Genomic DNA, 14,679 nt, shown 5'->3' with positions numbered 1-14,679 from the left:
GTATTACTTCTGATTATGTAAAGTGGTCCTGAGATTATTTTCAAAAATGTTCTATTTACGTTTGATGTTTCTGTGTGATTTGACACCAACCACCTGAGATATAGAGTTCGCCCTGTAGATGTTATCCTGGTATAATGAAGGTAATCCTTTTTCTTTGTGTCAACTTACTGACTCAACAAAATTAGCCTGAGTTGCAATGTGTCACCAAGCTGAACTATCAGTGAACTTCCGCAACTCATGCAAATATTTGTGACTATCATTTCTCCTATTTCCCCATCATCCTGCACATTGCCAGGCACAGAGCTGACATCCAGAAAGTTTGCTGTATAAATGCTGTGGCTCATGGTTCCCTCTGACTTTCTTGTCTGTCTTTGTAAAAACCCATGAGTCAAGTATCAGTAAATTGAATATTTTTGTCCAGTAACTTCCATCAACCTTAAAATGGTAGACTTCTGGCTGGTGTCACGGCTCACTTGGCTAATCCTCTGCCTGTGGCGCCGGCACACCGGGTTCTAGTCCCGGTTGGAGCGCTGGATTCTGTCCCAGTTGCTCCTCTTCCAGTCCAGCTCTCTGCTGTGGCCCGAGAGTGCAGTGGAGGATGGCCTAGGTCCTTGGGCCCTGCACCTGCATGGGAGACCAGGAGGAAGCACCTGGCTCCTGGCTTCAGATTGCTGCAGCGCACCGGCCGTAGTGGCCATTTCGGGGGGTGAACCAATGGAAAAGGAAGACCTTTCTCTCTGTCCCTCTCTCTCTCACTGTCTAACTCTGCCTGTCCAAAAAAAAAAAAAATTTTTCTCTTTAAAAAAAATGGTACATTTCTTTTACTTTTGCTTAACAGCTTCATATCATATTTCAGCTTATAGTTTAATAATCTAATAAGTATAAACAGAAACCCATCTAGTGAAATACAGTGATTACCTCCAGTAAGTAAATACTTACCTTCTAAGTTGTTCTGGGGCCATATATTCATATCATACTTCAGATCTCATCAAAATTCAATATACTAATAAAAACAATTTAAACCATTTATCAGAGGGGTGCTATCAACTGAAAAATATCTGTGTTTCACTCACTGATCCAGCAAATTTTCTATTTGACTTCTCTTTTTTTCTATAGGCATAAAAACCTTTAAGGGCCAATACTTTCACAGTCGACAGTATAAACATCCAGATATATTTAAGGACAAGAGAGTTCTTGTGGTTGGAATGGGCAATTCTGGCACAGACATTGCTGTGGAGGCCAGCCACCTGGCAAAAAAGGTACCAGTCTTGATGTCACTACATGAGGAGTTTATTTGAAGATGTGCTTGTTTTCAATAAGCAGTGTTTGACAATAGAAATAGTTAATATGCATAGGGATTACTCCATTTCAAACACTGCACCAAATGTTTTCTATTGCATTACTTTTTAACTGCATTACTTCATCAAAACAAGCCATGACATAGGTACTATCAGTGTCACTGACTACAGGTGAGGAAACCAATGCTTAGCAATTCGTACCACTAGCAAGTATACAGCCAGGTCTCTTTAAGTCCAAGTGAATGCTTCTAACTCTGCCTTGCATCCCTGCACCCCTACCTCCAGTCTATCTTTCCACTCATACAAGCCATCTAGACCTCCAACCACCAACCAACATATCCTCTGAAAAGCTTGCTCTCATTACAACACTCTCATCTTGAAAAGCTTATAATAATTCCTCTTATCTGAAAAAGGCATTAATGTATTAGCTTGGCATCATAGTCTTCTCCTACAGTGTCCAAATCTGCCATCTTCATTTTAACCCTTATACCACCATCTGCACAACCATCACCTACAGCCAAGCAGCTCTATTGTGTGGCCCTTACTGGTTCCCAAGTCTGTTTCCCCTCTGCTCACACCATCCTGTTCGATGCTGCATACCCTTCCCTTCTTTATCATCTACATTTACATTCCCAGATTTCACTGCACCACAAGCTGATCTCCCCTCTTTCAGAATTTATGTGATACTACAACTTACAGTCCTCAACGGACACTTTTTAATCTTAAGTATTTTTGATCACCTTTTGGAGTATATATCTTCTTTCCAACTATGGTGCAACCTCATTGAGAGTCATCCAGCCAACTAATAGGAATTAGTTTGCAGTTTCTGATGAACCAAAATTGGTACCAGGCCCTGAGAATATGCTGGCCAATAAAAGCAAGATCCTCACAGAGTGTCACAGAGTGTAGTTGTGGGAAAAACAGAGGCCAGGAAAAAAAAAAAAACGTGTATGTAACTAAACCATTAATTGCCAGAGAGAAATTAGCTGTGAAGGAAAAGAACTGGGAGTGTGCAACTCAAAATTCCTTCACATGACTTCTGAAAAAGGACTTGAAGACTGATTAACTGATTGATTGGTTGATTTGGTCTAACAGGTAAGTCACCAGCTGAGATGCCTGAATCCCATATTCAAGTGCCTGGGTTTGAGTCCTGGCCCCACTCTGGATTCCAGCTTCTTGATAATACATTCCCTAGGAGGCAACAGGTGATACTGCCACCATGTGAGAGCCCTAGCTTAGGTTTTGGCTTCTGAATTTGGCCTGGCTCATCCGCAGGATACTATGAACATTTGGCATTTAGGGAGTAAAGCAGTAAATGGAATGTGTTCTCTTTTTCTCTCTCTTTGTCTCTCTCTTTATCTATCAAATAAATCAAACACATACATAAAAATAGAAGTTAGAAGGATAAGATTATCTTATCAAGGATAATTTTGTGTTGTACTTTCCTGTGTCTTTCAAGTCCTGACTCTTCTTGAATCTCTTTGCTTGCTTCCAGGTGTTCCTCAGCACTACCGGAGGGGCGTGGGTGATCAGCCGGGTCTTTGACTCAGGGTACCCATGGGACATGGTGTTCACGACACGATTTCAGAACCTCATCAGAAATTCTCTCCCAACTCCAATTGTGACTTGGCTGGTGGCAAAAAAGATGAACAGCTGGTTCAACCATGCAAATTATGGCTTAGTACCAAAAGACAGGTAAATATAACATATCTGCTAAGAGTTGTTAGGAAGAGGGAACCTCTTCTTTCCAGTGGTGTATGCAAATCAAACAATAACACAGTTGGATGATTAAATATGAAGGAACACAACTACTTACCCCAAAGCTGCTTAATAATAACAACTAGCTGCTCTTAAGTGTCCTGTATGTGAAATTATGTGTTTCATCTTGTCAATAACCCAGTAGGTAAGTACAGTTACAATCTCATTTTCTCCACTGAGAAATTCAGCAAAATTCAGTCACTTGTCCAACTTCATTTACTGATTAGTGAGCTCTAGCACTTTGGCATGTAATTTAAGCCTCATCTGTAACAATCAAAAATAATAATAATTTCTCTGTAATTTTGTTGACAAAAACAACATGTTTGCTTTGTTTTATTGTGTGGGAAAATTGAATATTATACCTGCTCTTCACTGTCTCTCTAGTGGCAGTGCCTTCTCACCCTATCAAAATTAACTTGATTTCAGTCCTTTCAGTTGCAACCAGGATTTATCCCATAAACAAGAACCAGAAGCTTCACTTCCTCATTCATTAATTTTATGCAAATGAAACTCCATTACCAGGGGATGTTGCAGCATGGAGATCCTATCTGATCTCCATCCAGGTTCTACCCTGAGCCAACATTGATCAGGCAGCACCCAGGAAAAATGATGACAAGCAGCCTCCCCCTCCATTACATGTATTTCTGTTTCCTCTTGTTCCTTCCCTCTCTTTATTGCCTCCACTTTTTCCTTCTTTATTTCTTACACACTCTCTTCCACTTGTGGACTTCTCAGGAATTTTGACTTTTATATCAGTGCTTTTTCTCCCATGAGTTGACTTTTTAGTGGCTTATAAAGTTTTATCTCAGTTTCTGTGGACCAGGAATCCAGGCATAGCTTGTTGGGGTCCTCTGCTTTGAGATCTCCTACAAGCTGCAATGGAAGCATCGTCTAGATGACAAGCTGTCATCTCACAGCTCACCTTGGGAAGGATCAGTCTTCACCCTCACTCAGGTAGTGGTCAGAAGGATTCAGTCCTTCAGCGGCCATTGACTGCAGTCTCAGTTTCTCTCTGGCTGGAGGCTGCCTCCAGTTCCTCTCCAACATGAAGCTTGACTCATTAAAACCAGCAAGCCTGGTCAGATCATAGACGTGGCTCAGCTAACCCAGACTCCCCAGTGTCCATGCTGGGGCTTAATCTTCCTTAAATCAAAACGTGGAATGAGTCCTAAAGTAGATGTACAAGATGAAGTATGAGAGAGAGTCCCAGAGTGGTCCTGCCTTCTCCCAGCATACCACTCCCAGGAGCCTCCATGCGTTCAGCTGTCCAGAGGCAGCACAGCATGAGTGTTATCCAGCCTCGTGGTGGTTCACCAGAATATAAGAAATCTCATGATTTACAGGACTACAAGGAACCCACGAAATGTGGAAGAAGCCTGAAGAATCATTATCTCTTCTCTCTTAGATTTAGTTACCCTCTATCATTCCCGTATATGCAATTTTATATTTTCTTCATCCTACCCAATGAACTAAGGGTGGTAAGTGTTAGTACCAGTATTTTATGAATGTAACAAAGCCTAAAGTATTAAAGGAGCTGCCTAAGCTCTTCCAAGTACAAGCATTTATATAATAAGCCATTTTTACTCCCTCCAACTCCAGTACTCTTCCCTTTTTACCTACGCCATCTCTTTCTGGGCATTCACCCAAAGTCAACAGTGCCTTGGATTTTATAAAATTATCTCCAAATCGTTAGTCTTCCAATTCCAAAGGCATAGCCAGAGAAAGATGATTCTGTCATTGTTCTTTTTAAACACATATTTTCCTTATAAAATTTTTCCTAGGAAGAAAGGGAACTGGATAGAGCTTCCAGCAGTTTTTCAGTAATCATCTCTAAAGCAATAGTCATAACTGAATGTTGGAAAAAGGCAAGAGAAGCAAACTAGAAAAAGCTCTGCCTCTTCCTCAGGCTTCCAAACTCTATGAAACAGTGAGCATATTCCATAATCCTTGGACATTCATGAATCCCTTTTCACATGTATAACTTTTCCCAAGACTTGAAGCTCCTATCCAACAAAGGCTAGAGTCCTAGAATAAAGAGAGGAAGGTAAGTAGGAAAGAGGGCCAGCCACATTCAATAAATGTCTCTCCTGTCCATGGTTTTTTTTTTTTTTTTTTTTTTTTTTTCCGACAGGCAGAGTGGACAGTGAGAGAGAGAGACAGGGAGAAAGGTCTTCCTTTTGCCGTTGGTTCACCCTCCAATGGCCGCCGCGGTAGCGCGCTGCGGCCGGCGCACCGCGCTGTTCCGAGTGCGCTTGCTCCTGATGTGGGATCTCTGTCCTTGATGTACTGTACATTTTGATTTAATGCTATAACTAGTACTCAAACAGTATGTTTCACTTTGTGTTGCTATGTGGGTGCAAACTGTTGAAGTATTTTATACTAAATTGATCTTCTGTATATAAATAGAATTGAAAATGAATCTTGATGTGAATGGAAGGGGAGAGGGAGCGGGAGAGGGGAGGGTTGCGGGTAGGAGGGAAGTTATGGGAAGGGGAAGCCATTGTAATCCATAAGCTGTATACTGGAAATTTATATTCATTAAATAAAAGTTAAAAAAAATAAATAAATCTTAATCATAAAAAAAAAAAGAAAACTAAAAAAAAAAAAAAAAAAAAAAAAAAGAGAGGAAGGTAAGTAGGAAAGAGGGCCAGCCACATTCAATAAATGTCTCTCCTGTCCATGGTTTTGTTTAGGATTCAGCTGAAAGAGCCTGTGCTAAATGATGAGCTCCCAGGCCGTATCATCACGGGGAAAGTTTTTATCAGACCGAGCATAAAGGAGGTGAAAGAAAACTCTGTTGTATTTGACAATGCCCACAACACCCCAAGTGAAGAGCCCATTGATGTCATTGTCTTTGCCACTGGATACACTTTTGCTTTCCCCTTCCTTGATGAGTCTGTAGTGAAAGTTGAAGATGGCCAAGCATCACTGTACAAGTATATATTTCCTGCACATCTGCAAAAGCCAACCTTGGCTGTTATTGGCCTCATCAAACCCTTGGGGTCTATGATACCCACAGGAGAAACACAAGCTCGATATGCTGTTCGAGTTTTTAAAGGTAAGCATATGAGAAATAGGCACATGGTTTTGGTTTGCCATGTGATTTTTGATATTAGAAATTTTGAAGCCAGTGCCGTGGCTCAACAGGTTAATCCTCCACCTAGTGGCGCCAGCACACCGGGTTCTAGTCCCGGTCGGGGCGCCGGATTCTGTCCCAGTTGCCCCTCTTCCAGGCCAGCTCTCTGCTATGGCCAGGGAGTGCAGTGGAGGATGGCCCAAGTCCTTGTGCCCTGCACCCCATGGGAGACCAGGAGAAGCACCTGGCTCCTGCCATCGGATCAGCGTGGTGCGCCGGCCGCAGCGGCCATTGGAAGGTGAACCAACGGCAAAGGAAGACCTTTCTCTCTGTCTCTCTCTCTCTCTCTCTCACTATCCACTCTGCCTGTCAAAAATAAAAAAAAAAGAAAAGAAGAGAAAAGAAAAGAAAAGAAAAGAAATTTTGAAACTCTTAGCTCCTATGTAAAATAATAGAATCTTTAAAAATCAGCATCTATTCTATTGTACACTGAATTTTTCTATCAGAATGATTTGCTTATACCATTACCAATACAAATGATATATCAGGATAAGAAAGCATAAGCTATGTCTACCTGTTATTTAGACTGAATCAACTGGTTCAATTAAAATTAAAAATCAGTCAACTGAGTGACAATATTCAGTGAATCCAATTTTAAGGTTCTATTATCAAAGAACTAGTACAAGCACAAAATACTTATCATTTCAGGTGCAAGAATTATTTCAGGGATATATCACCAATCATCTCAAGCTACTAACATTTTCGCTATAGCAGATGAGGAACTTAGTACTAGAAATGAAAAATGAGCTGTGAAGCATCTTTATCCATAAGTAAACAATTAGACCTAAAGCCAAACTGCATCTATGCTTTGTTTATTTTATAGGTGTAATTAAATTACCACCAACAAGTGTCATGATAAAGGAAGTTAATGAAAGGAAAGAAAATAAGCACAATGGGTAAGTTAACTATTGGGCATTCTTTCTTTTTTTCATTTTTTATTTTTCCACCCAAAGAAACATTTTATTTAAGGAATACAAACTTCATGCATTTCATAAGTACAACTTTAGAAATATAGTGATTCTTCCCACCATACCCTCCCTCCCATCCCCTCTCCCACCCCACCTCCTCCTCCCTCTCACATTCCCAGTCCCATTCTCCACTTTCTGAGTCATAATTAAAATTGGCAAAGCAAAAGCAGAGAGTTGAGAGTTACATGGGAGGAAAAAGAACCACCTGATATTTACAGTAAAAATGTAGGAAAGCCTGTTGAAGAAGAGAATGACAAAATTGAGGAACGTGCACATGCTCAGAGTCATCTCTGAAGACCACGGTTATCTAGCATCACATGGAATTTGGATTCTAGAAAAGCATAATTACTCTTTATTCCATATCTTATCCAATGAAAATTATTCCATACCTTATCCAAGGAAGCAGAAAAGATTGGGCTTCTCCATTTGAACACCAGAAGTGTTTGCCCAATTATGCATCCCACAAGTCTTAAAAGTTCTCTTGTTTTTATTCTAATTGCTGCTCCAGTGCAGGGGTCAGCAGATCACAACCCATGCATGGCCAAGTCCACCAAACTGGCCTTTGCTTTCTCACTTTCAAATAGTTATAGAAGAAAAAGGAGATGCTGCAATATGTGAAAAATATGTGAAATTCACATCACAGTGGCCAAAAATAAAGTTTTGTTAAATCACAGCCAGGCTCATTCATCTATCTATTGTCATGGCTACTTCTATGTTAGAACAACAGGATTGGCTAATTGACAGGGACCATAATACAGCCCTCAATGCCTATAGCATTTACCATGTGGTCTTTTATCGGCATCTGCTGCAAAAAAAAGAGGCTTCCATTTGTGGTATGCTCTTGGCTACCACTCAGGAAGGGATTCATGGCCCAGGGCTCTTACTCCTAATCCAACCAAAACACTCCTGATGTTATCTGACTTACTGTTTTATCTATTTTGGTGTTTAATATAAATTTTCACTTGAAAAAAAGATCAATAGCAGAGAAAAAAAATTTTAAAAAGCACTACACTTAAGGACATTTTTACCTCTTCTCTCATCTACATATGCCTCCAGACTTCAAGTGTTGATCTATCCTTGCCAAAGTGTCAACTTTCAAACAATAAAAGAATTTTAAATATCATTTATTTATCCTCAATCTAGGATATTATTTGATCTTCATTATAGAATACCTGCATGATAAATCACGAATTAGGATGAAGTCAAATTTTTCAAATTTCCTTGGCACATCAGTCAATTATGGGGTGGCTGATACTAGCATTATAGGGAATTCCATCCATGTGAATTTTCACCCTCATACAAATTCAATAGTAACTGAGTTTTACTAGATATATCCTTGAAAGCATTCATAGGAAATAAAATTAAAAGTTCACTTCAGCACAAAAATTTTGTTGAAGTTTATGCCTAGCTTTTTCATGCATGTTCCATGAACGTTTTGTAAACTTCTTGTAGAATGAGATCATTAGATAGTTCATGCATAAATGGGAGAGCATGGAAACTATTCCAAATTTTGTAGCAACATTCGTGTGCTCTGGACTCTTTTACTTGTTCTAAGATTATTTTATTTTTTGTCTCTCCCTGCTCCCTCCCCACCCCCAATCTTCCTGTCACAAAGGTTTGGCTTGTGCTACTGCAAAGCCTTACAATCAGATTACATCACGTACATAGATGATCTCCTGAGCTCTATGAATGCAAAACCCAACCTGTTCTCTCTACTCCTGACTGACCCACTGCTGGCTTTGACTATATTCTTTGGCCCGTGTTCACCGTACCAATTCCGCTTGACTGGACCAGGAAAATGGGAAGGAGCCAGAAATGCCATCATGACACAATGGGATCGCACATTCAAGGTCACCAAAACTCGAATTGTACAAGAATCATCATCTCCTTTTGAAAGTTTGCTTAAACTCTTTGCCATTCTGGCTTTGCTTGTGTCTGTTTTCCTGATTTTCCTATAAGTAAAAGATTTGCTAGTTGACTTTTCAAATGCACAGAGTAGATTTACAATGCCCTCTTTTGTTACAGTGGCCTTGCCTTTGCAATTAAGAGTCATTCCCAGGTTATGAAGGTTGCCCCTCTTTTCCCTCATGAGCCCCAGAGTTACCAAGGGTTTTGATAAACCTCTCCCCAGCTCCACCTATATCAAATACTAGAGGATGATAACTAAGATTTCTTAGCATTTGAAGGCTTCTGGAAGGTCCCAGGTGCATTTTTTAGGAAGAGAGCTCTCCTAGGCAGCACTCTGAGCAGTCACACCTGTTTCCCATGTAAGCTATGTTCATAGATTTCAACTAAAACCCTACCTCAAAAAGATTGGGTTGTACTAAAATGATGTCCTTATGATATTGGTTGACTAAAAATAAAAAGGAAAAAGAAACTCATAACTGATTGCTTCAAGTGGTCTTTTTTTTCACTTCTTAAGAGTTGGGGAAAGAGAGAAGAGGATGAGAAATGTATGAACAAATCCCACCAAAGTACAAGCAATCCAATGAGACAGTTTACACATTTCTGAAGGAATGCACATATCTGGGACTGCTCATTCCCCCAGAATGTACTCTCAGACCAAATGGGTGCTCCAGTTGGCAAGCTAAAGACTTGAATCAGAGCCATGCCACAGACAACAACCACCTGCACCTGTTCTTTCAGTGGACATCTAGAAACCAAAGGGGGTGAAAAACTTGCTCAGTTCCTCGTGGACAAGGTTGTCCTAAGAGTGAAACAGGACTTCCTCCTCTTAAGAGTCAACCAGGGGCTGGCACTGTGACACAGTGGGTTAATCCTCTGCCTGTGGTGCCAGCATCACATATGGGCACCGTTTCAAGTCCCAGCTGTTCCTCTTCTGATCCAGCTTTTTGCTATGGCTGGGAAAGCAAAAATAAAAGATGGCCCAAGCACTTGGGCCCCTGCACCCATGTGGGAGACCCGGAAGAATTTCCTGGCTCCTGGCTTCGGATTGGCTCAGCTCCAGCCATTGCAGCCATTTGGGGAGTGAACCAGAGGATGGAAGAATTTTCTATCACTACCTTTCACTGTCTGTAAGATTGCCTCTGAAATAAATAAGTAAAATCTTAAAAAAAAAAAAAGAGTCAACTAAATCCAGCTGGAATTAATTAGGTAAAGAACACTTCCAGGAAGCCTTCAACAGAGGGAAAGCAGAGGTAAAGAAAAGGGAAGCAGAAGAAGAGCAAAAGCAAACACCAGGTCCAAAGCAGTCTGTGACCAAAGTAGTCCCAGCCTTTTTCACAGCTACATTGGTTGAAGGTGTGCCTCAGCCAGAAGAGGCCCTGCCTTCACTTCACCTCACTGGTAGGTTTGCCAACTTGACCTACAGAGATGACTGTGGTTTAGATGGGAATTTCAAAGTATGGAGTCAGAAAAGCATGAGGTCTATGGATAAATGCAGATCACCGCTCCTCCATTTGGTCTCCTCTTCCAGTTAATGCAGACATTGGGAAGCAATGGTGATGGCCCAAGTAATTGGGTTCTTACTACCACTCACACAGATGACCTGGGTTTAGTTCCTGGCTCTTGCTTGTGGCCTGGCCCAACCCCAGCCATTGTGATCATTTAAGGAGTGAATCAGAGACTGGAAGTGCTCTCTCTCTCTCTCTCTCTCTCTCTCCCTATCTCTCTCTCTCTCTCTCTCTCTCTCTCATTCAAATACAGAGAGAGAGAGAAAAAGAGAGAAATGTATTTGGCACAGACATTAAGAATTAAGACAACTCCTAGGACACACATTCCATATTAGAATGCCCAGGTTCACATTAAGCTCTGCTTCCAATTCCATGTTCTTACTAATGTTCACCTTGAGAGGTAGTAGATGATGACTCAAGCTGGGGCCCTGCCACCTACTTGGGAGATCTGGATTGAATTTCACACTTCTGGCTTCAGCTTGACTCAACCCCAGCTGTTCTTGGGATTTGAGGAATGAACCAGTGAATAGATCTCTCTGTCTCTGTCTCTCTCTGCCTTTTAAAATAAAGTGAAAAGGGGAGCGGCAAGATGGTGGAATAGGAAGGGAGCACACTGATAGTCAAGGAAGAGACAGTTTAATAAAAGTGGAGATAGTGCAAGTTCAAGGCAGAGTAGGAGAAGAAACAGCAGAGGAAACTCTTCAGGAACTAGTGATTCACAGTGGACCTGCATGGAGAGCGTGGGAGCCCAAGTTCGGGACACCAGCGGCAGACTCAACACACCAGCACTGGAACGCGAGGTGAGCCAAACCTCAATAGCCCAAGACACCAGCGGGCAAGCAGAAAGAGGAGACTAGAGGGAACAAGGCTTGAAACCCCGTGGGGAAAAGTTCACCAGGCTAACTAGAGGAGAGAGGAAAAAAAAGTGACTGATATGGACATGAGTTTCTCTCTCTCTGCTCACCTCTCAAAGGCGAGCAAGACAAAGGGCAGGTGCCATTTTGGACATACGTAATAAGCAGGGGACCTCAGGTCTCCACCGGCCCTCAGCCTAGTAGAAAAACCTGACTCTGAGGGAGGTGAAATAACAGGAGATTAGGACCTAGTGAATGGGTGGTGCCAATGAACTGAGACTGGAGGAGAGAACTCACTGAATTCACATGAGTACTCTCCAGAGATGCTACAATTCGATAACCTTGGCAACCCAGTGGGAGACTGCAGGAGAATTGGAGCCCACACTGAGGGCAGCACAGATTCCCTGTGTGGTCCTTGGGAAAGAGCTTCTGATCTCTGGCTCCTGTGGGTATATCATTCGCCTGCTAACTACCTCCAATTCCATTCAGCTGTGCGGAATTGCTTACATTTTGAATCAAGAAAAGAAAGAAAGAGAGATTTACCACGCCTAACCTGGGAGTGTCACCTTTGGCACACCCTTAACCTGAGGAACTAAACAGAGCTCTCAGGCCACACCCATCTCAAGCATGTAAGGCTCCATCAAAAGCAGGCAGTCCACTTAATACAGTCGTAGTATAACAAGAAAAAACACCACCGCAAGGGCAGAAAAATCCAAAGACATCTCCACAATGCCAAGCAACAAATGCAAAAAACGAGGAAACAAAAGCAAGGAAGACATTATGACACCCCCAAATGAACAAGACAACCCAAGCCAAGATTATGAAAATGATGAGGGGGAAGAAATGCAAGATACGGATTTCAAAAAATTTATGATAAGAACAATTAGAAGTTTTCAAAAACAAATGCTTGAGGTACAGAATTCCTTAATGGACAGGATAGAAAATCTCCTTCGAGAAAATGAAATCTTAAGGAGGAATCAAAATGAAACGCAGAAACTAGTAGAACAGGAAAGTGTGATAGTGAAGAGAAATCAAAATGAAATGAAGAACTCAATAGATCAAATGACAAACACACTGGAAAGCCTTAAAAACAGAGTCAGTGAAACAGAAGAGAGAATATTGGACTTAGAAGACAGAGCACAGGAAAGGAAACAGGCAAACCAAAGAAAAGAAGAGGAAATTAGAAATCTAAAAAATATTACTGGGAATCTACAGGATACTATTAAAAACCCAACATTTGGGTTCTAGGAGTTCCTGAAGGCATGGAGAGGGAGAAAGGATTAGAAGGCCTTTTTAGTGAGATACTTGCAGAGAACTTCCCGGGTTTGGAGAAGGACAGAGACATCCTGGTACAGGAAGCTCATAGAACCCCTAGTAAACATGACCAAAAGAGATCCTCACCACGACACGTCATAATCAAAATCACCACAGTGAAACATAAAGAAACGATTCTAAGATGTGCAAGAGAGAAACTTCAGATTACTCTCAGAGGATCTCCAATTAGACTCACAGCAGACTTCTCATCAGAAACCCTACAAGCTAGAAGGGAATGGTGAGACTTAGCCCAGGTACTAAGAGAGAAAAACTGCCAGCCCAGAATACTATATCCTGCAAAGCTCTCATTTGTGAATGAAGGTGAAATAAAGACCTTTCATAGCAAACAGAAATTGAAAGAATTTGTTGCCACTCGTCCAACCCTGAAAAAGATACTTAAAGATGTGTTATACACAGAAACACAGAAACACGGTCATCAATATGAAAGAAGGTAAAGGAAGGAAATCTCACAGCAAAAGATCAAGGGAATTCAAAGCATATATTAGAAAATATCTTTGGCAAATGGCAGGGCAAACTTACTACCTATCAATAGTCACATTGAACGTTAAGGCCTGAACTTTTCAATTAAAAGACACACATTGGCTGATTGGGTTAAGGAACAAAACCCATCTATTTGCTGCTTACAAGAAAACACATCTTTCCAATAAAGATGCACACCGACTGAAAGTGAAAGGCTGGAAAAAGATGTACCAAGCCAACAGAAATGAAAAAAAAAGAGCGGACCTAGCGATCTTAATATCGGACAACATAAACTTTAACACAAAAACTGTTAAGAGAGACAAAGAGGGGCACTAAATAATGATTAAGGGATCAATTCAAAAGGAAGATATAATGATTATCAATGTATATGCACCTAATTACAGGGCACCGGTTTATTTAAAAGATTTGTTAAGGGACTTAAAGGGAGACTTGGACTCCAATACAATAGTACTGGGGGAATTCAATACTCCACTCTCAGAAATAGACAGATCAACAGGACAGAAGATCAACAAGGGGACAGTAGATTTAAATGACACTATAGCCCAAATGGAGCTAACAGATATCTACAGAACTTTTCATCCTACACAGAAAGCATTTACATTCTTCTCAGCAGTACATGGAACCTTCTCTAGGATTGACCACATACTAGGCCATAAAGCAAGTCTCAGCAAATTCAAAAGAATTAGAATCATACCATGCAGCTTCTCAGACCATAAAGGAATGAAGTTGGAAATTAGCAACTCAGGAATCCCTAGAGCATATGCAAACACATGGAGATTGAACAACATGCTCCTGAATGAACAATGGGTCATAGAAGAAATCAAAAGAGAAATCAAAAATTTTCTGGAAGTAAATGAGGATAACAGCACAACATACCAAAACTTATGGGATACAGCAAAAGCAGTGTTAAGAGGAAAGTTTATATCAATAGGTGCCTACATCAAGAAATTGGAAAGGCACCAAATAAATGAGTTTTAAATTCATCTCAAGGATCTAGAAAATCTGCAGCAAACCAGACCCAAAGCTAGTAGGAGAAGAGAAATAATTAAAATCAGAGAAGAAATCAACAGGATTCAATCCAAAAAAAACATTACAAAAAATCAGCCAAACGAGGAGCTGGTTTTTTGAAAAAATAAACAAAATTAACACCCAATTGGCCCAACTAACTAAAAAAAGAAGAGAAAAGATCCAAATCAATAGGATCAGAGATGAAAAAGGAAATGTAGCAACAGACACTACAGAAATAAAAAGAATCATCAGAAATTACTACAAGGACTTGTATGCCAGCAAACAGGGAAATCTATCAGAAATGGACAGATCAATCTCACTCATAATAGCTACAAAAACAATCAAATACCTTGGAATAAACTTAACCAAGGATGTTAAAGATCTCTATGATGAAAATTACAAAACCTTAAAGAAAGAAATAAAAGAGGA

At 40.7% G+C, this 14,679-nt stretch overlaps 1 protein-coding gene across 3 annotated transcripts in view; it reads left to right on the top strand.

The window, feature by feature from the left end:
• Positions 1 to 9,538, top strand: part of FMO1 (flavin containing dimethylaniline monoxygenase 1) — a 29,987-nt gene extending 20,449 nt beyond the window's left edge. For all 3 annotated transcript variants that reach the window (XM_062192726.1, XM_062192725.1, XM_062192727.1), the window contains 5 exons: positions 1,117 to 1,259; positions 2,794 to 2,993; positions 5,750 to 6,114; positions 7,016 to 7,088; positions 8,776 to 9,538. In XM_062192726.1, the coding sequence (XP_062048710.1) occupies positions 1,117 to 1,259; positions 2,794 to 2,993; positions 5,750 to 6,114; positions 7,016 to 7,088; positions 8,776 to 9,118 (1,124 nt within the window). In that variant the 3' untranslated portion in view covers positions 9,119 to 9,538. The remainder of the gene's footprint in view (positions 1 to 1,116; positions 1,260 to 2,793; positions 2,994 to 5,749; positions 6,115 to 7,015; positions 7,089 to 8,775) is intronic.
• Positions 9,539 to 14,679: the final 5,141 nt, after the last annotated feature.

The sequence above is a fragment of the Lepus europaeus genome, chromosome 5, assembly GCF_033115175.1.
Source record: "Lepus europaeus isolate LE1 chromosome 5, mLepTim1.pri, whole genome shotgun sequence".
NCBI classification, from domain to species: Eukaryota; Metazoa; Chordata; class Mammalia; order Lagomorpha; family Leporidae; genus Lepus; species Lepus europaeus.
Note: the sequence above shows the minus strand (reverse complement) of the source record. Positions and strands in the feature narration are given on the sequence as shown.